The 26,730-nt window shown below is 44.8% G+C and overlaps 1 protein-coding gene across 9 annotated transcripts in view; it reads right to left on the bottom strand.

The window, feature by feature from the left end:
• Window positions 1–26,730, bottom strand: part of TOX2 (TOX high mobility group box family member 2) — a 135,468-nt gene that overhangs the window by 42,670 nt on the left and 66,068 nt on the right. For all 9 annotated transcript variants that reach the window (XM_019458432.2, XM_019458430.2, XM_019458436.2 and 6 more), the window contains one exon: window positions 6,096–6,341. In XM_019458432.2, the coding sequence (XP_019313977.1) occupies window positions 6,096–6,341 (246 nt within the window). The remainder of the gene's footprint in view (window positions 1–6,095; window positions 6,342–26,730) is intronic.

The following is a 26,730-nucleotide window of genomic DNA, read 5'->3' on the forward strand; positions in this document are numbered from 1 at the left end:
TCTCATGGGAACCACCTCTAAACAAGGGGGAGAAGTGGAAACTAAGAATGCCCAGCTCCTTCCCCAGCAGCCTACCCCAGGATACTAGTCTGGAAAGACCTTTCACTTGGCATGGGGTCCCTGAACCATGGCCCCTAGCCCACTCTGTGTGGGAGAAGGACCAGTCCTACCAAGATGCTTTGGGACAGGGACATAGAACACAAAGTATCTAAAACTACCAGTCTAGCACCCAGGATTTTAAATTTTTTTTTCAACGTTTTTTATTTATTTTTGGGACAGAGAGAGAGACAGAGCATGAACGGGGGAGGGGCAGAGAGAGAGGGAGACACAGAATCGGAAACAGGCTCCAGGCTCCGAGCCATCAGCCCAGAGCCTGACGCGGGGCTCGAACTCACGGACCGCGAGATCGTGACCTGGCTGAAGTCGGACGCTTAACCGACTGCGCCACCCAGGCGCCCCTAGCACCCAGGATTTTAATCCAAGTTGGTAAGATCTGAGGCTCCTGGGCCAGTGACATGTGTGGTGGTGGTAGTGGAGGGTCTATCCAACCTCAAACCCATATACTTGTTCAATGTGTCCTAGCGGACAGAGCAATTATTCCCATTTTCCCGTTGGTGAGTTCACCAGAGCTGGAATCTCAATCCCCATTCAATAGATGGGAAAACTGAGGTTGGGAGAGACAGTAATTGTCAAAGGCCCCAGAAACAGTAAACAACAGTCAACTCTGGAAGAGAACGCTTGAATGACACTTGTATGCCACGCCTGTGCTGAGGACTAAGACTGGACCACTCAGTTCCAGTGACTCCCAGGGCTCGGCTTAGGGAAACCCCACATTTCCCAAACCACCAGAACCCATGGCTGGGGCGGGGACAACTTTGCCAGAACTCATTTTCCATCACACCCATCTCCACCCACTCAAGACTCTCCCACAACTCTCTCTGGTCTCACAGAAGGTGCAGGTTCCCCGGGACTTGTCTGGCAGCATCCAGCATTGGCCCTTCCCAGGAGAATTCCTCTCCTGGGTGTGCCAGGACCGTAAGCTTGAACGTTTCCCAAGGACGACTCCAAAATAAATTATTTCAGACTTAACAGAGGCTGCTTAATAAATTCCACTCTTCCAGTTTCTTTGGGTATTTTAGAAACTGATTTATACATACAATATCTCTCTCAAAATGAGACAATCAACACAGGATAAAATTATTGAGTTATGAAAATAGGGGTCAGATGGAGGTGCAGTGCTTTAAATTAAACCAGCAAAATGTATCTTTCATACTAAATTGACTCTTTTTGTCTTGGAAATGAATGTTTAATCAGTTAAGACGCTGAAGTCGAGGGAGAAGCTTTAAGCATATTTAATTTTGTAAAAGGGGCCCAATTCCAATACTGCACAGGATTCCTGCCAGTAGCCATACCTTAAAAGCGGAAAAGCCGGCGGCCACGCACATCAGGAGGCCACCAGGCCAGGGTGGGGGACCAGAAGGAATCGGCGGCCTCTGGACCAGAGCCGAAAGGGCTGGGCATAAACGAGATGGCTGTCAAACGCTCTGGCCTCAACCACATCTCCAGGAACAACATCCTTGATGCATCTCAACCTGTCCAAATAGCATCTGTGACCTCCTGCCCATCGGAACACCTGTGCCGCCTGCGGCCCTGCAGCCCAGCTGCTCCATCTCTCAGGCACCTGGTGAAACTGAGAGGTGTATGGGAGCAGACAGAGCTGGGCTGGAATTCTGGGTTTGTTTCTCAACAACTGTGTGACATGCATTCATTCATTCATTCATTCATTCATTTATTCATACAGTGTTTGTAGAAGCTGCTATGTGTCAGCTCATCACTTCCTAAAGGTGCCTCTTCTGGGCACACATAGCAGAAACAGAGTCTTCACCTGTCTCTCTGCCTGCTCCAGGAGTTCCTCAAGGGCATCTTGTAGGGGCAGCTGGGTGGCTCTGTCGCTTGAGCATCTGACTCTTGGTTTCTGCTGTCACGATCTCACGGTTCATGGGCTCGAGCCCTGTGTTGGGCTCTGTGTTGCCAGCATGGAGCCTGTTTGAGATTCTCTCTCTCTCTCTCTCTCTCTCTCTCTCTCTCTCTCTCTGCTCCTCCCCTACTCATGCTCTCTCTCTCAAAATAAATAATAAACATATATTTACATATATGTTTATACATATGTTTATACATATATTTACATATATAAACATATATTTACATATATTATTACATATATACATATATATTACATATATACATATATACACATGTATACACATGTAATATGTAATATACATATACATATGTAATATACATATATATTACATATATTATTTACATATATTTACATACATTATATATGTGTGTGCATAAAGGGCGTCTTGTAGACCCAGGGCTCAGACAATGCCTGGTGCTTAGCAGGCTCTCAATAAAGGCTGCTGCATGGTCGATCACCATACCACAGGCTGAAAACAGCTCCCTAAAAATGTCAGGTCCTAATCCCTGGAAGGTGTATTTGGGAAAAAATCTGCAGGTGTGATTAAGGTAAAGCTCTTGAGATGGAGGGATTATCCTAGATTATTCCTAAATGCTATCACAAGTGTCCTTATGAGAAAGGCAGAGGAGACTATACTGACATAAGAGAAGGCCATGTGAAAACAGGCCAGAGGTTCGAGTGTTGTGGCCACAAGCCAAGGATGGCCAGCAACCTTCAGAAGCAAGAAGCAGCACGGGATGGAATCTCCCCAGAGCTTCCGGAGGAAACTCACCCCTCCAGACACCTTGAGGTTGGCCCAGTGACACTGATTTCAACCTGTAGCCTCCAGAGCTCTGAGAGAATCACTTTCTGGTTGTTTTAAGCCATCATGTTTGTGACAATTTGTTAGAGCAGCCACAGGAAACCAATACAATCACCTGCCTGCTCCAAGCCTCCGTTTCCTTATTGTAATGTGGCACTCGGTTCTTGGGAGCAGTGTGTGAGCAGTTTGTAAAGCCCTCTGCACCAGGCTTGACACCTAGCAGGTGGCGAAGCAAATTCCAGCCCCACCCTCAGTGTGCACGTCCATATGCACACAGACACACATCTGCGTCCTACAGCTCAGACAAATTTTAAAAACTTGTCTCTAAGGGTGCCTTGTCTCTCTTCACCAGACAGTCCCGACAGATGGACCTGTGCTTACCCGGTTTCCCATTTGCTCCGGTAGCCCTCCCCTGGATAAGAAAGTTTAGCTTATCTTTCATTACATAACAAGGGAATATAAAACTCAGCAAACCCTTGAAAACTAATGAAAGAATTCAAGCTATCTGAATTTGTGAAGCATCTTTAACATGAGCTAGTTTTAAAGAAATATGGAAAATGACTCAAAGTGCCTATTTGGCCCGAGCCCAACCAAAACATATCCTAGGAGGAAGGATCAGAAGATCATTTTTGATTAACAGACAGCATTCTTTGTAATTATCAGAGCTACTGTAATCAGGTGGCCCTACAAAATACCTGAGAGTATCTGCAATCTGTTCCTTTAGGTAAGGGAGGTTCACGGAAAACATTGCCATTTGGTTCCGGTGGGAATTCATTGTTATTACTACTACTACTAATAATAAATATTACCTGATCGCTTGCTCTCTGCCAGGCATTTGCTAAGACTGCACACATTATCTCAGATACACTTCACTGCAGTCTTGAGGTGGGTACTGTTATGATTCCAAGATAAAGGAATGAAGCTCGGGAGGTGGAGCCAGGATCTAAGGCAGGTCTGTGAGACTCTGGAGCCCACACGCTAGCCACTAACCCACTGTCTCCCCTGTCCACCACACCAGAGGCCCGCAGCACTGCCGCCCAGGACTACAGCCATACTCACCCCTGCATTCACAGCCCTTCCCAGGGCACATGCCAGAGGCGTCTGCGGGCCCTGCCCTTGCTTGTGTTACCATAATTCCCCAAAAGAGATGGTTTGGAGTAGTGATGCCTTGTGAGCAATTACCCGTGCAGGCAGCTAAGGCACAGCATTCTAAAAAAGTGGAATTAAAAGCATATGGCTCTGGAATCCTGAGGTCTCTTAGAGAAGAGGAAACCAAGGACCTGCATTATTGATGGGCCCCAAAGAAAAGCATTCCTCAAAAAATGGAGGATCCATTTCCACTGAGCACTTGAGTCAGACCCTGAACGTTACAAGACGTGGAGCTTGAGTTGGCTGCCTCCCTCTCCCCTCTGCCTCTCCCTCCTTTTACTTCTCACCTGGATTCAAAGAAGAAAAAAATGTGATGTAGTTTACAACAATACATAGAGGATACCAGCTTTTTTTTTTTTTAAGCAAGAAGATTTGGTGATAATAAGAGTAAGGAATAAATAAAACACAGTCAAGATTGTTAGAATACACACTGCATGCCCAAAGGTCCCGGGCATCAGCTAGAATTGGGCCAAACACGTGGCTGTGGCCTCTGAGTATCCCCTGCAGAGATGAAAGTGATCCACCCAATACCAAGTGATTCTGATAGGAAATCAACTATGAAGTCCCTTCTCCTCTGCCACTGGTGAGTTTGTGACCCAAGCTGACAATATCAAAGATTGTTCCTCCTGGACACAATGGTTGGTCCAGCCATGCTCCGTCGTGGTCCCTCCCACCTCCATCCAGAAGACCCAGACTGCCACTTGCCAGAGATGTCAGGGAAGATGTTGGTTACCAGCAGCCACCATGCCTGCTGCGTGTAAATGGGCATAGAATAGGGACCTAATGATACTACTGGGGTTTCTGGATCCAGCCATGCCTGAAACGCCGTGTCCGCCCCTGGATATTTCAGACTTTTTTGCGTAAGCTAGTTTGAGATTGGTCCCTGTCACTTAGAAATGAACTTAAGACTTGTGACTAGTATATAATATTAACTGTGAAGGAAAAAGCAGAAACTAAACAGGAATCATAGTTACTCAGGAGAAGTACTACAATTCCCTTAAGGGTCTTTTTCTATTATACAAGCAATGCTGTGCTAGTTTTCTATAGATCTTGATTGTTCAAATCCGCCATTATGCTAAGAAATCATACATTTCCTTTTCATGGGATTCAGGACCCTTGTGGTCCAGGCCCTGCTAGCTCTTTCACCTCCTCTTTTTCTCTTGCTCCAAGTCCTTTCTCTCCAGCCCTATAAAGAAAATGAACCACATGCTGTCTCCAAGCATGACGCGAGCCCTCCCGCCTGTTACTTTTGTACATGCTGTTCTCCCAACCTGGAAAGTACTTTCCTGCCCTAGTCTGCCTGCCGCATTTCTACTTATCCTGAAAACTTTAACTCAGGAACCACCCTCCTCCCTGGTAGTTTAAACAAGATACAAAATACAATTTTTTTTTTAATTTTTGTTAACATTTATTCGTTTTTTGAGAGACAGAGAGAGACAGAGCGTGAGCGGGAAAGGGGCAGAGAGAGAGAGGGAGACACAGAATCTGAAGCAGGCTCCAGGCTCTCAACTGACAGCACAGAGGCGGATGCGGGGCTCGAACCCACAAACTGTGAGATCATGACCTGAGCCGAAGTCAGACGCTTAACCGAGCCACCCAGGCGCCCCCAAAATACAATTATTTTAAAACTATTATGATTCTATTTATATAAAATGCCCAGAATAGGCAGATATCTAGAAATAGAAAGTAGATCAGTGGTTACCTAGGGCTGGGGGTTGTAGGGCTGGGGGTGTTGAGAATGATGACTAAGGGGTACAGGGTTTCTTTTCAGGGTGATGAAAATGATCCAAAATGGACTGTGTTGATGTTCATACAACCCTGTGTATCACCTACTGAGTTGTATACTCTAACAGGGTGAGTTGTATGGTGTGTGAATTCTATCCCAATAAGGCCATTATAAAATAAAAATAAAGATGAGATTATACCATTAGAAATAATGACAAAACAAATAATACCAAGATATTATAAAGAGAGTTCCAGAAGCTACCTGTGTGAAGACACAGATTATTCTCCATGCCCAGCCCTCATATTCTTCAGACCCCCATGCAAACATCCAAGCCCACACCTTGCACACAAGCACACAAAACATTGGCATTCTGCTTTCTTAACCCATTTCCCTACTGTAACCAGCAGGAACAATGGTGGGGGAAAAGGACTCACCGTGGGCAGCTGGCCCGACAGCAGGTGGCTGTCCTGGGCCAACATGTTGGACACCATGATGGCTGGGAGGTCCATGGCCTGGTAGGAGTAGGCAGGGAGGAGTCCGTTGGGCGTGAGGCCGTGGCACAGCGAGTGGTAGCCAGCTTCGTGGTCCCCCAGGTGCAGGAGGGATGGCTCAGGGAGGTTGGGAGGTGTTATCGGGGGGATCTCATAGTCTTCGTTGCTCTCGCTCTGGCTGTTGTAGGTCTAAAACATCAAAGGGGCATATTGTTAGGAGTCAGTGTCTTACAACCACAGAACATGTTTAATAGCACCAATAAGAGCAGCAACAATGGTAACAACTTCTTGGCAAAGGAAAGAAGGGATGATCCCTCTGCAAGGCAGACAGTCAAAATGGCCCTATGACTTGGTCAGGTTCCTGCCCCATCTCTAAATGGGTGCTCCCTCTCACTAGAGGGTCTGTATACAAAAACCTGCCCTCTTGGAGAATGGGACCAGCTCTTGTTCCCTCCCCTCTCTTCTTCATTTTCCATTCAGATCTCGACACTGCAGTCCACTTTGATCCCATCTTCCTATACCCACCCATTTTACAGATGGGAGAATTCAGGTCCAAGAAGAAAGTGGCAGAGGAAAGACACCAGACGAAAGACACCAGAGGTACTGGCTCCGTTGGAAGAGCATGCGCCTCTTGATCTCAGGGTTAAGTTCAAGCTCCGTGTTGGGTGTGAAGAGATCACTTAAAATCTTAAAAAGACCAACAAACAAACACCAAGAGGAAAGTGGCCCATCCAAGGTTAGTTGAAGAGTTGGGATGGAGCTGAAGTATCCTGATTTCCTGCCTGGTAGGCTTCCACAGCAGTTGGATGCCTTTCCCTTGTGTGCCCTGAACACCCAGTCCAATTGGGTCCTCTCTTGGTCTTTCGCATCTTGGTAAATGGCACAAACATCCCCCAGGAGCACAAGCTAGGAGCCATACTGGGCACCTTCCTCTCTAATCCTTGTTTGTTGTTTTCTCCACCTTACTGCACTGATAAGGAAGCTCCAGGAAGATGCTGAATAGAAATGGTGAAAGTGGGGACCCTTGCTTTCTTCCTTATCTTAAATAGCTCAGTGTTTTACCACTAAGGTCAATGTTTGCCATAGGCTCTTACAGGAATTCTGTAACAGAGTGAGGGCATTCCTAGTTTGTCAAGGTGTTTATTTTTCTTTCAACTGTGCATGGGTTTTTGTTTTTGCTGCTGCTGCTGCTGCTGTTGTTGTTGTTGTTGTTGTTTTTATTGGACTCCTGCTCCCTGCATCTACTGAAAGGCTCAAGTCACTTTTCTCCTTTAATACAGTTAATATGGTAAATTACTTCACTTGGTTTAACATTAGAAAATGTTCAAGCAACCTTGCATTTCTGGAATAAACTTGGTCATGATGTATTACTGTTTTTATGCATTGCTGGATCTTGATTGCTGACATTTTGTTCAGGATTTTTGCATCTAGTTCATGAGTGAGACTGGCCTGTAGTTTCCCTCTTTTCCTTCTGCCCTTATTGGGTTTTGGTACCGAGGTGATGTCAGCCTGGGGGATCACTCCCCTTTTCTATATTCTGAAATAGATCAGGGCTCAGAGAAAGGATGTGTGCAGACGGGAAGATGGATATGAGAAAACTTCTAGGAAAGAGCAGTTAGGGGACACTGAGGACAAAGGGAGGGTGTCCAAAGGACACCTGTTCAATCAGCATTCTGGAAGAGTGACAGAAGGGAAGAGGAATAACTGAAGAGATAATGGTTGGGAATATTTCAGAACTGAAGAAAGACACCAGAGGTACCGGCGAATATAATGGTAAATCTTAGAACAATCATAATACATAATGTGTAAAGGGGGGGAACCCCACAATACCAGAGTAGAACATGGGAAATAACATCTTTCCAACATCCTTGTTTTCTTTGATAAGTTAAATGTGTATGTTAGAATAACTAGGGTAGTTGAAGCCCAACACAATACCTGCTTCCTGGTAAGTAGGCTCCCAGTAAATACTTGTTGGATGAGGCCACTGAGTGCTAAGGGTGAGTAGGATTTGAGTAGAGGTGTGGCGAGAGCAAGGAGCACATGGTATCTAAACACCTCTTTGGTGTCAAAACTTTTCTCCTCAGGCACCATGTTTGAACCTCACCACAACTGCCCGGGGAAGAGCCCTGCATATCTACAGAAACATGCTCCGAGAGGATAAGCGCCTTGCCACACTCACACCCATCCTTGGACCCAGAGCCCAAGCCATCTCTTGCTCACTGGCTCCCTCTGCAGGGCTGCTGCGGGCTTATTTCACAGATGGACAATGTGCAGTCTGGGAAGAAGTGATCGTGCTGGTGGCAAAGGACATTCACAACCATCAGGAACGGGACCTAGTCTTCTGCCCCCAAGATCTGGCTCCTTCCCATTACATGAAACTGCTTCCAAGATCTGGACCAGGACTCAGGATATGGGGCAGGAAAGGCTTGCATAGGTTTGGGGACTGACCCCTGCCTCACTGCTCTATATGTACGCTCCAATCTCTTTATTGCATGATCATTGTCCCTCTCTGGATTCAGTTTCTCCATTTGCATAAAGAGAGGGGAGGATGGACTCATCTCATCCATCTCAAGCTCCGTGGCTAAAAATATTAGCTACTCGATCAATATCTGTGGAATTGAACCTAATTCAATAAGGGACACACAGCTGGTACCTGAGGTTAACAGAATAGCCAGGGGAGGAGACCAAGGAAAACTCAGTCCCTCTTGATGAAGCTCAACACATAGGTGGAAACCATGTCCTGGTAAGTCTCAGATCTTTTGTAAACAAATTCCTCAAGCTTTTTTTTTTTTTTTTAATCAAAAAATGTAAGTATCTAGCATTTATTGAGCATATAGTATATGCCAGGTGCAAGCACTTTACAAACATTTAATGAGTTAATTCTTACAACAACCCAATGAAGGAGGTTTCTGGTATTATATGCTCCTTTTATAGATAGAGAAACTAAGACACAGAGAGGGGAGTTTACTTGCCCAAAGTCACACAGTTAGAAAGAAGCCTAACTCCAGTCACCTTCCCCTTCCTCCAATTTATACTGTCTCCAAAGGAAGGTAATGTGTCCTTTCCTGTGACACAGATCCTAAGAATCTGGGTGCACATAATCCTTAGTTGCAGTGCCAAGTCATGGCCAAATTGAGGGCTTGGGGACCAAGAAACAGGCTTTGATCCAGCCTTGTTATTGAGGAACTTGGCAAAGCAACACCTCCTTCTAAATGGTGCAGATCAAAAGCACATTTCCTTACACAGGACCCCAACCCAGCCCTCTTTCTTACTGTCTCTTACCTAGAATAATAACCCTCCTGACCCTTGACCACCCATCATGCAGGGTGTTTTATATGCATGCCATCTCCAATTCTGTCTTTGCTCCAAAATCTCCTAGGCATGTGACACAAAACCTGGAATGTGCTCATAATACCCCAGGCATGTCTATAATGACCTCCTATGTTTCCCTAATTACAAATGTGTGTCTAATATGACCTTGGATAGCTCTCTAAACTCCCCAGGTATATCTACCCTGGTGTGGGTTATCTCCCTAATTCTCCAGGTAAGTCTACCTTGACATGGATGTCTTCCAGGTTCTCCCGGGTTCCCCAGTTTTTCCAGCTTTATTAAGATGTAATTGACATGCAATTAATTCTCCAATTCTTAAAAGAATCCTGTATTTATCCCCATTTGACAAATCAGATAATCAAGATCTAGAGGCTTCACCCAGGTTACAACACTAGGAGGGAACAGGGTCTGATCTGTATCCTCTTCAAGGAGTCTCCCGGCACCATCCCCCACTGAGACTCTGTCCACTCTGCACCCAGTGCCCACCTCCCAAATAAATACATTCTGATCATTCCATGCTTTAAAACTAGTACACCTCTACTGGAGAGTGTCTGGGGGTGGGGGAGAGAGAGAGAGAGAAAGAGACAGAGAGAGAGAATCTTCCAAACATCTTAGCATGGTTCCCTGGGGGGATGAAAATCGTTTTTCAGGTTGCGTTTTGATGCACTTTGGTGGGTGTCAATGCAATTTTGCCTTTGAGCGCATCTCCTCCAAGACAAGGCGCCCACAGGTCAACTGGCATACTGTTATGGTTAAGGCTATGAGTGGTACAGGGCTTGGTGAAGGGAGATGGCTATAGAGGGGCAGAAAGGACAAGGGGCCAGAGTACCACCAAGTAATCAGAAATGGTAGAGGAGAGAAAGCTCTCTGTGACCCTCTTTGCTCTTCTATGCCTAGCACCTTGCTTATAAGACCCCCATCATGATATGAACCCAACTACCCACCCTTTCTCACCCTCACCAAGAGAACTGAGCAAGGCTTCGATCAAATTTCACCAGAAATCATGGTCACCAGCTCTCTGTGGTGTTTCCATACTTCTGGGAAACACTCCCTCCCAGCTTGTTCATTTCCACGGCGGTTCTCCCTAGACTGTCTTCTTTCCTCATCCTCTAGCACCTTCTCTGCCCCTTCGCCCAGTGCAGATGACCAGATGACCTTCTACTTCCCAGGGAACACAGAAAATAACTCTAACAGCATCCTGATGCCAGAACCACAAACTTGCCCATTTGGTACCAACTTGCTTCCTGTTGTGATGCCAGAAGAGCCACCCCTCTTTCCTAAGGCCAAGCTCCTTGCTTCTATAGGCGATGATCCTTCCCCATCTGTCCAAGGACCTTGGGCATCCCATTAACCCTTCTTGCTCCTGGCTTTTTGGCCTCCCCCTCTGCTGGACCACTGTCATCAGCACTAAAACATGCCCATCTGTCTCTGGTCTTGCACACTCCCCCATCCCTCTCCAGCTGCTACCACCTCCTTCTGGTCCATACCTGTCTTCTTAAAAGGGCTGTCCTCACCTGTAGCCCCCTCTTCCTCATCTCCCAGTCACTTCACAGCCCACTGGGACCTGCCTCCTCTGCCATGTTTCCAGCTCCAATCTTGGCACCCATCTGAGCTCCAGATCTGAGCATCTAAACACCTCCCCTCACCCAATATTTTCACCTCTTGTCTCACAAACCACTCAGGGTCAACATGTGCAAAGCTGTAGGTAGTCATGTTGCCCTCCCCTACCCTGCACCTGTGTTTCCCTCATCCAGTCCTCCATCCAGTTAATAAAGCTACAGACTTGGGGCTTACCCTTGGTCATTCCTCAAATCTAGTGAAACTCCTCTAAACTATCTTTTCAACATACCCATTTTTCTCCATTCCCACCGCCACTGCCCTGGTCCAGGCCACACTGTCTCTTACCCGGACAAATGCAGCAGCCTCTGTCCTGGCCTCCCACAGCCCACTCCTTTCCCTGCCAGTGCATCCCCTCCATGTGGCCAGAGGGGTCTCTAGAAAGACGATCACCCCAGCATGCCACTCCCATGCTTACAATGCTTTTGATGGCTCCCCACTGTCCTGAGGATAAAGCCCCCCCAGTCCCAAACATGGCTCTGTCATCCTCACGTGGCTGCTCCCCACCACCCCTGTAGCCACAGTGACCTTGCCTGCCTCCAGGGCCTCACGTAGGCTGTTCCCTCTGCTGGAATGCTGTGCCCACCACACGCTGTCCCTTCATCTAATTTCTACTCACCTCTCCACAACAGGTTGGTTTAAATGGTTTCCCTGATACTCTCTAGAGTGGCTCACAGCCCCTTACATGCCTCCAGGTGGCTCTGCATTCTCTTTGGAAGCACTCATCAAACCTGCAGTTAACTAACTGCTTACATAATTATTTGGTTCAAGTTCAATGTGAGTTCTGCTAGGACAGCCCTTGTTGGTCCTGTTTCCCAGAACCTGACACAAAGTAAGAGCTCAAGAATAATTAGTTGAGCGCAGGTATGAGCCAGGCCCCAGGGCAGACGCCATGAGCATACACCTCACTCAACCTTTGTGACTGCCCTGGACACAGGTGATATTTGTCCCCACTGCACAGGAATACAGTGTGTGGTGAAGCTCAGGAGGGCCTGAGTTTGAATCCTGGCTCTGCCACACTCTAGGTATGTGACTTGAAGCACACTACTTAACCTCTCTCTGCCTCAGTTTCCTCATCTGTGAAAGGAAGGTAATAACAGCAGGTGCTACAGGGCTGTGTAAAAAGTAACTGTGTAAAAGTCCTGACTCACCCCTCTCAGTGCCGGCTGTAATTGTCGCCATTGTTGCCCTTGCTCAGAGTTCTAGAGATGTTAAGGAACTACTCCAAGAACACACAGCTCATGTACTTGGTACCCTCACTGTAAATGGTCTGCACTCCTCCTCCGCATGCCCCAGGCTTGCACACCATGGGGTGATGTCTGTCTTTGGCCTGATGGGCTGAGGGATGACTGGTTTTAGGTGGGACTCAGCCATGGGCCTCATATCATCCCAGAAAGCAGGGTCCCAGGAAGCCTCCCCCTGCTCCCCTGCCCATCCCGCAACAAGACTCCCTCTTCACATTCCCCCTCTTCGGCCCCTTGCTTGTGCTCCCCACAGTATCACACACATCTCCAATTATCTTTTATTCTTTACTTCCCTTTTACTTGTGACCCCCCCAACCCCACCCCGACCCCCTGAAGACAGGGACCAGACTGTCTCGTCACCAGCACCTAGCATAGCACATGGTACACAGTAGGTGCTCAGTTAGAATGTGGTGAGTGAGCACATCAGATGGGGAGGGTACCAGGCTTCAGGTTGAGAGCTCACCTAGGTCCCTCCCGGCAGACTGGAAACCCTTCAGTTATCCATGGCTCATGTCTCTCTCCACCACCGCCTTCCTGCCTGCTCCCTGCCCCCACAGCTCCCAGAACAGGTGCTAGTACGGAGCATGTGCCCAATGAGATTTGAACAACTGCACGAGTCCATTCCTTTTTTTAAAACCCAAAACCTCAACACACTGGAACCAGCCCAACCAGCCAGAAGCCTTTTGCAAAAATAAGCATATGTTGTATCCAAATATTGGAATAACACAATTATGACAATTCATTTAAAAAGGCGATTAGCACACTTAAAAATAACTAAACATGCAAACACTACATGTCTCCCTCGGATGCAATCAAATCCTAAATGCGTGACACCTGAATACCAACCCGCTTGGCTACTGCTTCTTACTGAGCACCTAGCGTGTGCCAGCCATTGACCCCAGCTTTTCCACACGCGTTCTCCATTTAACCCGCATCTGTTCTGCAAAGAACTCACATGACTATTCTCTCCAGGTGAAGAAGGGGAAGCTCAGAAAGTGGGGGTGTCGTGTCCCTGGTACGTCCTGGATGGGATTCAAACCCAGGTCTTGTGACTCTGAATTCAGCACCGTCCCACACTGGATCAGAGGCTTCTTCAAGATTCATTTCTCACTCCTCCTAAGAAAGAGATGGGCTTCCCTGCCTCCACCCTTGCTATGGTCTTTTCTCCCTCGGGGGCCAGAATTATCCTGTTAAAATGTCAGATCGCAGCACTCCTCTGCTCACCACCCTCCAGTGGTCCCCTTGTCCCTCAGAGGAAGAACAGGGTCCTTACAATGGCCTCCTACCACATGCCATATGGTCTAATGCCTTCACGCACACCTCTGTCTCCCTCACCTCCCTGACATCCCCCACCATTCTCCTGGTTCATGCCACTCTGGCCACACGACGCATGATTCTGCCTCAGAGCCTTTGCACTGCTCTCTGGAACACTCTTCTCACAAATACTCACACAGCTCCTTCCTTTGCCACTCATGTTTACTGAAATATCCCCTTCTCAATGAGTTCGACCCTCACTGTTCGATTTAAAATCGCAAACGATGGCCATGATGCATTTTGTTTGTTTTGATCACTTTTGTGTGTTTATCAATTTCTAACACCTTACACATTTTATTGATTACCTGTCTCACCCCATTAGAATGTCAGCTCCATGATGGAGGAGATTTTCATCTGTTTTGGTCATTGCTGTATCCCCAGTTTCTTCAACAGTAATGAGTGCTCAAAAAGTAAATGAATGAGTGAACAAATGAACTTCTCACCAAATGCCAAGAAGCAAGAATAGTAAGAAAATGAATGGACTGGCAGACCATGAAGATTCTCCATGTGGGGGAAGGCTTATCTTGGCTGTGACCCAGGGGAAGGACAGGTGGTTTGAATCAGGCCAGCATTCCTCCTTCCCCAGAAGTGGTGCATGAAAAACCATAACTGATTGTCCTTTGTGGGGAGTGGTTGAGGAGAAGAACCATTGAGGCAAATGGCAGGGCCAGGTTGTGAAGTTTACAAACACGCAAGAAGTTAGAGCTCACCAACCACACAGAGGTGGGTTATGAGGCTGCGAGAATCACTTTGTTCCCCAATTTCCCCATTTGTGGTTCTCTTTCCAAATAACTAAGGAATGGGAATTCAGAGCAGAGCAATATTTCTCGGGTAGAAGGGGCATGCAGAAGGACAGACTGCCACAGGCTCTTCATGCACCAGGAAGGGAATTCCAGGAAGGGAAGAATGCTAGGCTGATTCCAGTATGTGGCTTTCCCTTTGGGTCAGGAAAGGGTAAGCCTTCCCCTGTAGTTTCTAGGAGGAAGAGTCTTCAGTAAACATCAAAGGCAATGACTCCTTGAGATGGGGCGGGGTAAACAGGGGCAAAGGGGAGGTCTCTGGGCCTTGAGGAGGGGCTAGAGAAGAACAAATCCAAGAATAGCCAATGGGCCAGAAGCCTGTTGTGGTGATAAGCTTATGTTCTATGAAATCATCAGAATATACTCTTTCACTTACTACAACAAAATGACAAACAAATCAAAAATTCATCCATAGGGAGTAAAATATACATACTGTGTGCGTGTGTGTGTGTGTGTGTGTGTGTGTGTGTATTCTTTCAAATTGTTCCTTTCTGAAGCAAATACTGTCAAAGCTCAAACCTAGAGAATGAAAAGTAAACCCAAAAAAGGAATTTTAGAAGGAGTGAGCTCAGAAACCACTACAGTTTATATTCATTCAAAATAGCTATTGTTAAGGTGACTGCAGGATTTAATGTGACTATTTTATAAGGATTCCTAAAATAGAAGAGATAGCATAGGATTAAGAAGTTAATAATGATCACCAACTAAAAATCTGGAGGATTTCAGCTAGAAGCTGTGTCTTCTTTCCTTAAAGAAGCAAATTACAGATACTGATTAATTATTTACAGTGTAAGGAAAAGTTGTTTAAATATATTTGTTACAATTTTTAAACTTTATTGAGGTGAAATTCCTGTCACATAAAGTTAACCATTTAAAAATTAAGACTTCAATGGCTTTTAGTATGTTCCCAGTGTTCTGCAACCATCCCTTCTATCTAGTTCCAGAACATTTTCATCACCCCAAAGGGAAACCTCATAGCCATTAAGCAGTTTCTATTCTTCCTGGCCCCTCCAACCCCTGGTAACCACCAATCTGCTTTCTCTTTCAGTGGATTTACCTATTCTGGATAGTTTTATATAAATGGAACCATATATGTGACCTTTTGTGTCTGGTTCCTTTCACTTAGCACAATGTTTTCGAGGTTCATCCAGACTGTAGTGTGTTATCACTTCATTCCATCTTCTGGCTCAATAATATTCCATTGTATGTAAATACCACAATTTGTTTCTCCATTCATCCACTGATGGACATGTGGGCTATTTCCATCTTTTGGCTGTTGTGACTAGTGCTTCTTTGTGTATATATATTTGTTAGAGTCCCTCTTTTCAGTTCTTTTGTGTATATAGCAAGGAGTGGAATTGCTGGGTTTATGGTAATTCTACATCTAACTATGAGAAACCATCAAACCATTTTTCACCCAGCAACATCTGAGAGTTTCAATCTCTCCACATCCTCACCACCAACAACTTATGTTCCACTATTTTTTTTTACAGCTATCCTAGGGGGTATAAAATGGTATCTTCTCATAGTTTTGATATGTATTTCCCTAAAGACCAATGATGCTGAGCATCTTTTCATGTGTTTCCTGGCCACTTGCATATCTTCTTTGAAGAAATGTCTGTTCAAATCTTTTGCACATTTTAAAATTTGGTTGTCTTTGTGTTGTTGTATTATAAGAGTTCTTTATGTATTCTAGATACACACCCTTATAAGATATAGGATTTGCACAGGTTTTTCTCCCAATCTGTAGGCTGTCTGTGGATGCACAAAGTGTGTAATTGTCATGAAGTCCAATTCATCTAATTTTTCATCAATTCATCTTTTGTTGCTCATACTTTTGATGTCATACCTAAAAATCCACAGCTAAATCCAATATTATGAAGGGTTATCCCTATGTTTTCTTCCAAGATGTTTATGGCTTTAGCTCTGAGACTAAGGTAATGAGTCCATTTTGACTTAACTTTTGCATGTGGTAAACTTTTGCAGGAGGTAAAGTCCAACTGCATTATTTTGCACATGGCCATTCAGTTGTCTCACAACTATTTGGTAAAGACTATTGTGTCCCCACCGAAGGGTGCTGGGATCTTTGCCAAAAAATTAATTGGCCATATATGTAGGTAGAGGTTTATTCCTGGACTATTTTGATTCTATTCTATTGATCTGTATGTCTATCCTTGGAACAGTACCACACTGTTATGACTATTGTGGCTTTGTAGAAATTAGGAAGTGTGTGTTATTCAACTTTTCTCTTCTTTTGCAAGATTTTTGTGGCTACTCAGGGTCCTTTGGAGCTTCATATGGACTTGAGGATCATCAATTACATTTCTGCCCCAAAAGCTTGGTAGAAATTTGATAGAGATTATACTCAATCTGTAGCTTGCTTGCATGGTATTGCAATCTCACCGAAATTATGATTTCCCATCCATGAATATGGGATGTCTTTCCCATTTTTTAGGTCTTCTTTAATTTCTCTCATGAATGTTTTGTAGTTTTCAGTGTTCTAAGTCTTTCACCTGCTTGGATAAATTTATTCCTCCATATTTTCTTCTTTTTAACACTATTATATATGGAGTTGTTTTCTTGGTTTCCTTTTAGGACTGCTCATTTCATTGTATATAGAAACATAACTGATTTTTGTGTGTTAGTCTTGCACCCTGAAACTTTGCTGAATTCACTGATTAGCTATTTTTGTTTATAATTTTAAGGGAAAGCAGAAACTCCACACCGTTGGAGGAACCAAAATAAAGGAAAAGAAAATGGAATCTGATCAACCTAACAAAAATCTGAAAAGAAAAAAAGAAAATAGGAATGAACTATGAAACATGATAATAAAGAACCTTCATAAAATGACAGCACTAAGGTTAAATATTACTAATCACAATAAATATGAATGATTTTAATCTGTTTGTTAAAAGATCAAAATTAATGTTTTAGTTAAAATAAATGAATCCAGCATATGTCATTTATAATAGACATGCCCAAAGTAAAATGACACAGAAGGTTAAAAATAAACAGATATGTCCGGTAAGTAAAAAGCAGACGTGGCAAAATTAGTAACAAATCAGGTACAATTCAGGGCAAAAGCACTGAGGGAACTAAGAGAAATACTTAAGTTGATAAATGATACATTCTACTAAGAAGAAATGACAGACATAAACTTTTATGTAGACTGATAAACCACAGGAATATAAAATGTAAAGGACTGTTAGAGGCACAAAGAAGATTCAACAAAATCATAAACACAACAAGACACTAACACTCCTCTTCAAAAATTGATAAATCAATCAGATATAAATCAGTAAGGATACAAGAGCTGAAGAAGACGATTCACCCTCTTGATTTCTTCCACTATTTAAAGAACACATATTCTTTTCAAACGTCCCTAGAACACTTAAAACACATGACAATGTATTAGCTACATAGATAATCTCAAATTTTTCAAAAGGTAGAAATGATATAGACCTCACTCTACTATCTAAATGTACTAACCTAGTTTTTAACAAAAAACAAAGAAGGTAGAGAAAGAAGGAATAGAAAAAATTGGAGGGAGGCAGATGCTCTTAAATCCTTGGACCCTTTAGGAGCAATCTTTTTTTTTATTTTTGAGAGAGAGAGTGAGCGTAAGTGGGGGAGGGGCAGACAGAGAGGGAGACACAAAATCCGAAGCTGGGTCCAGGCTCTGAGCTGTCACCATAGAGCCCTATGCGGGGCCCAAACTCACAAACCATGAGATCATGACTGGAGCCGAAGTCGGACGCTCAGCAAACTAAGCCACCCAGGTGCCCCAAGAGCAATCTTCTAAATAACTTTTGGGTTAAAGAGGAAACCAAAACCGAAATTACAGACAATGAGAACACTATCTGACAAAACCTGTGAGAAGTGAACAATGAAAAATTTATAACTTTTTACCTAAGTAAACTTATCAGAAGGCAAGAAAAACAAACAAACAAACAAACAAACAAACAAACAAACAATAAACTCAATACTCAACTCAAGAAGCTAGACATGGAAACAAAATAAACCAAAAGCCAGAAGAAAGAGGAATAAAACAAAAATTTTGATAAATTTAAGGAACAGATGGGTGTTTTTAAAAGGCTAACAAAAGGGAAAACCACTGACAAAAAAAGAAAAGAGAGAATACCCAAAAGGGAATGAAAAATATACCGATCCTTTGAAAGTCAATAATTCCTTTGTAATATAGTATAAAGCTAATTTTCATAAATGTTTATTATCTCCAGCTTAATTCTGTTACTTAAATTGTCTAAATCACACTAGTTTTCTTTTTCTGCTTGATCCTTGGTTTATGAGGTAAAAATGTCTGCTGTGATTGTGATTTGATCAATTTCTTCTTGTATTTCTGTTTCATTTCTGCTTCATCTGTTTCAGAGCTATGTCATTAAGTATTTACAGATTGCTGATATCTTTCTGGGGAAGTATGCCTTTCACAATGTGATGGTTTCCTACTTTATCCAGGTAATGCTTCCAGAAGGTTCTCAGACTGAAATTTGGACTCCACTTCCATCATCCACCCCCATGTTGTATAAGACAAAGGAGGAAGATTCACTGAGAGGGAATCTATAGCAGTAGGGGAGCCCCACCTTCGAGCCGAGCAAGAAAGGTCCCCAATGGCACAGCTCGCTGGGACTCAGGATACAGCACAAGACAGGAGGTGGTACCTCACTCCCTGGTGAAGCTTGGCAAAAAAGAGCTCTCAGGAGGACCCAGCTTGTGTCCCCAGAGTTGAGAGGCTCAGGAGGTTTTGGGGAGATGGGAGGATAGCTGGCACTGCCTGAAATGGCAGAGATTGAGAGAATAAAAGAGAGAGACAGGTTGAGGGAGACAGAGACAGACAACAATCTGCAGGTGCGTGGTTTGGCAAGGCAAGGCAAGGATGTGTGAGTGGTCCTAGAGAGCAAGTGAAAGCTGAGGAAGGCAGGGGCTGAAGGCCTCTGAAAGGGTCCCACCCAAGACAGCGGCCTGATACGATATGGAGGCCTCGGCAGTAGGTGTACCAGCCGCGGAGCAGGTCATGAGCTGCAGTGTGAACCCCAGCTCAGTGTGCCTCATGGAAAGAACCAGTGTGTGAAAATCGGCTAGAACAGCAGGCATGGATGGTAGGACACTAGTCGGCAAGATGTTCTGACCCTACTTCTTGAGCCCCACCTCGCCCTGCCCGATCCCAGGGTCTCCAGCAGCAGCAGAGGAAGTAGGCGTGGTAGGAAAGGGAACAGACCACCCTCATTATCACGGCAGGTTCCCAAGGCCATGAGCCCGGAGGAAAGAGTGAGGGATGGATCTCTGCCTTCTTGTACAGGTCCAGCCTGTTGAATAACCTGAGTGACAGCAACAATACCTTGCACTGACACAGGACTTTGGGGTTCCAAATGCTTTTATGTATTTCAAATATTTTTCCCCAAAAATGCTTGAAGTTTCTTGGAATACATAATCAGTGAGTACTGGGTTGTTGGCTTTCTTTCTTTCTCTTTCTTTCTTTCTTTCCTTTTCTTTTCTTCTCTCTCTCTCTCTCTCTCTCTCTCTCTCCCCCTCTCTTTCCTTTCTTTCTCTTTCTTTTCTTTTCTTTCTTTCTTTCTCTCTTCCTTTCTTTCTTTCTCTCTTTCTTTCATCTGCAGACAGAATGTTGGCTTTGGGGTTAGTCTGACCTGGGGGAATTCCAGTCACTTACTTGCTGAGGGACCTCTGGCAACTTATCCAAAACTGTCTACTCCTGAGTGCCCTTATCTATGAAACTCCACCTAACTGCTGAGAGAACGGCACAAGGAAACAGATGTGAAAACACATGAACAGAAAATCAACATGATCCCCTCCCCCATACCCAAGGAGGGGGAGAAAAGACATCAGGTGGTAAGCACAAGTGCTAAATATCTTTTCCACTTTACAGATGAAGAAACTGAGGTTCAAAAGGGCAAAATGACTTATCCAAAGTCGCACGGGTAGCACTTATGGAAATAAAGACAGGAAGCCCTATCTGGAGCCAACACACGCTCTGCCATTATTTGCACCCCTCCCAACACACACATTAATCCTGATTAGCCCGGGTCAGTCCTGTTTATGCCTCTTGTCTCAGGGTAATCTTTCATAGCGCCTTCTTTCACCCCCAAATCATCCTGGTTTGGTGGCGCCTGGGTGGCTCAGTCGGTTGAGCATCTGACTCTTGATTTTGCCTCAGGTCATGATCCCAGGGTCGTGGGATTGAGCCCGACACTGGGCTCTGCACTGCATGTGGAGCCTGCTGGAGATTCTCTCTTTCTCTTCCTCTGCTCCTCTCCCCTGCTCGCACTCTATCTAACATAAAACTTAAAAGGGGTGCCTGGGTGGCTCAGTCGGTTGAGTGTCCGACTTCGGCTCAGGTCATGATCTCGCGGTCTGTGGGTTCGAGCCCCGCATCGGGTTCTGTGCTGACAGCTCCAAGCCTGGAGCCTGCTTCTGATTCTGTGTCTCCCTCTCTCTCTCTGCCTCTCCCCTACTTTCTCTCTGTCTCTGTCTCTCAAAAAAAAAATTTTTTTTTAATTTTAAATAAAAACTAAAAAAATAAAATTGTCCTGGTTTGGACGATAAATTACACGGCTACCCTATCACCCTACTATTTTCACAAGTAAAATCCACACCCTGTAAGAACATCTCAGTGAAAAGACTGTCATTCAATTCAGTGTTTCCTGGCTCTGTTTTCAAAACAAGGAAACCTTATCCAAGGAAAACCTTATCCAAACCTGAAATCCCATCAACAGGAGCAGGGCACCCAGCGCTATAACTTATTATGTGTACAGCAATTTTATGAATTCAGTGGGGAATGAAACGCAATTTTGTCAGGCTTGTCTGTGTCCATAATGACCAAGCCAAATTAATCATCTTGGATAATACCCCTGTGTCGCCTGTCCCAGAGATGTGTAATAGAATCTTTCTGATTCATGTCTCGCAGTACATTGGAGCTGGAGTATTGCTGCACTTCTGAAAATCAGTACAATTATGCCTTCTTGTTGGGCTATCATTTTCCCGGACTCAAAATGCTTCTTAAAAATAAATAAATAAATAAATAAAAGCTCATACCATATATAAACAAAATGGAAATGAAAAAGCCATATTGTTAAAATTACACATGGATTCTGGAGGAATGGGAGGGGGGGAGTAACATCGTTTTAAGCCTTTATTTACAGGCAGAACTCCCAAGCTGTGTCAAGGGAGTGAAGGAGGGAGTAGAACACTCCCCTGCTGGTGGTTCTGACCCTGAAAAGCTTAGATCAGAGGCATCACAATGTGACAATGGCCGCCGGTCACATTAGCCATGAGGGTTTAAAAAAATTTTTTTTAATTTTTATTTATTTTTGAGAGAGAGAGAGAGACAGATTGTGAGTGGGGAGTGGTCAAAGAGAGAGGGAGACACAGAATCTGAAGCGGGCTCCAGGCTCTGAGCTGTCAGCACAGAACCCGATGCAGGGCTTAAACTCACAAACAGTGAGATCAGACTGAGCTGAAGTTGGATGCTTAACCAACTGAGCCACCCAGGCGCCCCAGCCATGAGTTTTGTTTACTAAAACTCTATCTGGGAACAAACATGATCATCTCCATGTGTTTTTGCTTGAGAAATCATCTGACACTCTGAGCTTGAGGTAGCTTTCCGGACTGATATACCTGGGGGGAGGGGGGGGGATGTTTCTGGAAAAATGATCCATGAGTGGTGGAGCTGCCTTCTTCTTTAGGAGGAAACAGTCCCAGCAAGTAGCAAAGCTGAGGATAACTTGGGACCACAGCATTCCAGTCAGGGGGGTGCCTGAGCACCAGGCATCACTCCATTTTATAGATAAGGAAGTTCATTTTTCCAGTAAGTGGCAGAGTTTCATTTATTTTAATAACATATTTTTAAAATATTTATTCACTTTTGAGAGAGTGAGCAGAGGGGGAGGGGCAGAGAGAGAGGAGGACTGAGGATCTGAAGTGGGCTCCATGTTGACAGCAGCGAACGAGCTCGACGTGGGGCTCAAACTCAGGAACCACGAGATCATGAACTGAGTGGAAGTTGGATGCTTGACTGACTGAGCCACCCAGGCTCCCCTTAATAACATATTTTTTATAACCACCTACCCAACTGCCTCTTTGACAGTTTCCCTTGGATGTCCTAGAGGACAAGTCAGCAAACTTTTTCTGCAAAGGTACAGACAATAAATCTTTTTTGGCTTGTAAGTCATGTAATCTCTGTCACTATTCATCTCTGTTGCTGTAGCATGGAAGTAGCCATAGACAATATTTAACCTAACAAATACAGCTGTGTTCCAATACAACTTTATTTACAAACAACAAGTAGAAGACCAGATTTGACCTATGGGGCCATTGGTTTGCTGAACCCTGTCCTAAAGGTGGTTTCTCTTTCCCATCAAACCTCTCCCATCTAACACACAAGAGTCTTGACTTTTAAAAAAATACATATTCCCCATTCCCTTCACCAGAATGTATATTCTGCTGTAACGTCACTGATTAACCCAGGACCAAGAACAGTGGTTGCACATAGTATGGCCTCAATAAACATTTGCAGAATGAAACAATACACGAATAAATGAGAACCGGGGATTGGACTGCCGTGTTCACACTCGTATCTCTAGCACCTAGAACACTTCCTGACACAAGGTAGCTGCTCAGTAAATATTGTTTTGAATGAATGATTGCATGAATGAATGTACTGACAGCCTGCTGTTACGCGGGGCTGGGCTCTTCACCACCTTCTCCGTAAGCTCTAAGAAGTCAGCAAACATCTGAAGTGGTCTTCCCCTTAGAAAGGCTTCTCAGAATGAAACAATGCTCACAAGGGCTTCCTGGTTCCATGTTCTCATCTTAGAAATCATCTTCCTATGAAGGCGCTTGAGTCCCAGCTCTGCCCCTGATGGGCTGTGTGGCCTTGGGAAAGTCACTGCCCCCCATTTTAGTGTTCAGTTACACCACACACGAAAAGAGAGAGTTGGACCAAGGGATTTTTAAACCCAAATTGAATTCATGTATGTGCCATTGGTTTGCAGGTCCACAGGCAGGCATGAGGCAGCACTAATTTTAAAAGCATTTAAAAATGATGAGTAGGCTCTCCAGTTATTTCCGTGTTAAAATAGCTTCTGGAAAAAAAAAATTATGTCTATTTGCAGCCTTTTTTTCTTTTCCATCTCTACCTTTTGAAAACTACAGAAGTGGCATCATCTAAAAATGTGCTAAGCCAGCTGCCTGAATACGAAGGCGCTGAAGTTTTCAGAGACTGGCCTTTGTGAGTGCTCTAGGCTCTGTGACACACGGCTAAGTAGGCAAGTCCCCCCATCCATGCTGCTCCAGGGACACTGCCCTGCTCAGACCCTTCCAAGGCTCACTGCCTTCAGAGCAGGGTCCCAGTATCTTTCTGGTATATGAGGCCTCCTGGACCAGATCCTGCAATATCACCTAACACCAAGCGTAGTGAGCCCACTGCAGCCCCCAGACAATGCATACTCTGGTATCACCAGACTCCTGGAGATGCTGGACCCTCCACTTGGGCCACTGTCTACCCCCAGATGACACTTGCTCCTGCTCAGGATCACCACAACACCCTTGTGCCTTCCCAAGCGGTAGTACCAAGGACTATGCCCAGCACTCTAAGCCTACTCTGAGCAGAATGGAGCAAGGCCTCCTCCTCTAGCCTGGACCCCCATGCTCCTGTTAATATGCCCCAAAGTCCCCACAGGAAACCCAGAGCTCATCCACTCCCCTAAGGCTTATTAAGTGGCCCTCTGTGAACGAAGCTTGTGTAGTCCTGCTTCTCTGCACTTTTGTTCAAATAATAATAATAACAGCAAGCATTTATATAGATAGTGCTTCTGAGGTGCTAAGTGTATCCCTGTTCTACAGACTTTTCATACATCAATTTATTAGTCTTCACCATAACTCTATGAGGCAGGTGCTATTACTCCATTTCACAGAGAAAGAAACAGAGGCACTGAGAGTGAAACTCAATGGAAGTGACACCACTGGGAAGGGACAGAGCCAAGTCCCAACTCAAAAGTTACACTCCAGGGATCTGAATCCCGCTAACAACCACCAATGAGCTCAGGAGCAAACCTCCCTTCAGTCGAGCCTTCCGATGAGGCTGCAGCCCTGATCACCACACGAACCGCAGCCTAGTGAGAGGTCTGGAGCCAGAGGCACCCCGTTAATGCAAACCTGGGTTTCTCACCTATGGGAACTACAAGATGATTAACATGTGTTGTTTTTAAATGTAAAAGTTTAGCTCATGAATTGGTACCCTTAATGACTGTGATTCTGCACCTTTCTAAACAGCAGGGACTAGGCCCCCACATGTGCGATGCAGAGCCTCCGTGCTGATTCTGTCTCCACAGGTAGCTCCTGGCTGCATCCTCTCTCGTTCTCTGATTGCTCCTCTCTGGTGGTCCTCAGGGTGTGCCTCCACCTGTGCTCTACCCGCCTTGTGAACCCTACTTCTTCTTAATGCTTGAGGGAAACAGTGTACCTTAGGCCCTGCTTCTCAACCCATAATGTGCACACAGATCACCTGTGGAACTTGGTAAATGCAGGTTGTGATTTAGGAGGTTGGGGTGTGACTTGACATGCTGCATTTCCAACAAGCTCCAGGGGACGCTGCTGGTCTGTGGGTCACACCGTGGACAGCAATGCCATAGGCATTAAAAGCATATGCTTTGACCTGGACAGACCATGGTTCAAATTCCAATTCTGTCATATCCTGGCTAGGAGTCCTCAACCTCTGAGAGGTGGAGAAACGGGAACCCTCTTGCACTGTTGGTGGGAATACAAACTGGTGCAGCCACTCTGGAAAACAGGATGGAGATTCCTCAAAAAATTAAAAATAGAACTACCCTATGATCCGGCGAAAGCACTGCTAGGAATTTACCCAAGAGATACAGGAGTGCTGATGCATAGGGGCATATGTACCCCAATGTTTACAGCAGCACTTTCAACAATAGCCAATTTATGGAAGAGCCTAAATGTCCATCAACTGACAAATGGATAAAGAAGATGTGGTTTATATATACAATGGAATACTACTTGGCAATGAGAAAGAATGAAATCTGGCCATTTGCAGCAACATGGATGGAACTAGACGGTATTATGCTAAGTGAAATAAGTCAGTCAGAGAAAGACAGATACCATATGTTTTCACTCATATGTGGACCTCGAGAAATTTAACAGAAGACCATGAGGGAGGGGAAGGGGGAAAAAAAGTTACAGAGAGGGAGGGAGGCAAACCATAAGAGACTCTCAAATACTGAGAACAAACTGAGGGTTGATGAGGGGTGGGGGAGAGGGGAAAGTGGGTGATGGGCATTGAGGAGGGCACCTGTTGGGATGAGCCCTGGGTGTGGTATAGAAACCAATTTGCCAATAAATTATATTTATAAAAATAAAACAAGGAAAACAATACAAATAAATAAAATAAAATAATTTTTTTAAAAAGACCTACCCAAAGTCACATAATAAATGACAGTTATGTGGAACCCCAAACAGAACCCTGTGTTCTGACTTCCAGGGCAGAGTCTTGAAACTGCAGCTAACCCCACCCTCCTGAGCTCTGGGCCTGGACATGTCTGGGTGTGTGCATGCATAACCCTTGGGTGCTTGCATACAAGTCTACACATGTGATCACATGCACAAATGTGTACGTCAATGTGTCTAAACATCAGCACGTGTGCCAGTGGATTTGTGAGAGTTGTCCATTCATTCCCTCCCTCCCTCCCTCCCCATTTTTTAACTCAGCTCCTACTACGTGTCAGGTCTCTGCTGCCACAATACCAACAGTCTAGGAGGGAGGCAGCCAGTGAACAAATAAACACAAATAAAAATGTAATTTGTGTGTGCATCTGTGTATAACAGCCCCAAGGGCTGGGTGCTATTATTCTTGCCATTTCATTGGGGAAACCGAGGCACCAAGAGGTTAAGTAACTTGCTCAGAGTCACAAAGCGATGCTTAATACGTGAAAAGGTATGTATCAGCAAGCGTGCCCATATGAGTGCGACATGCACATATGCTCGTATTTGTGTGTGGATTCTTTTCCGCAGACATCCTCACATATTCCATAAATAAGATTTCCTGGTACCACAACACAGCATCCCAAAAACACACACATGCACACACACTTTCTTTTATTAGATGTTTATATTTTCAGTCATTTCCTAAAATTCTGTAGAGAAATAGGAGTGAAGGTCAGGGCCCACAGAGCTGAGTCGATCCAGATAAGCCCATACCACCTGTTTCCCTAGAGCAAGCCATGGCAG

Source organism: Panthera pardus, unplaced genomic scaffold, assembly GCF_024362965.1.
Source record: "Panthera pardus isolate Hobbes unplaced genomic scaffold, ASM2436296v1 HiC_scaffold_25, whole genome shotgun sequence".
Lineage (NCBI taxonomy): Eukaryota > Metazoa > Chordata > Mammalia > Carnivora > Felidae > Panthera > Panthera pardus.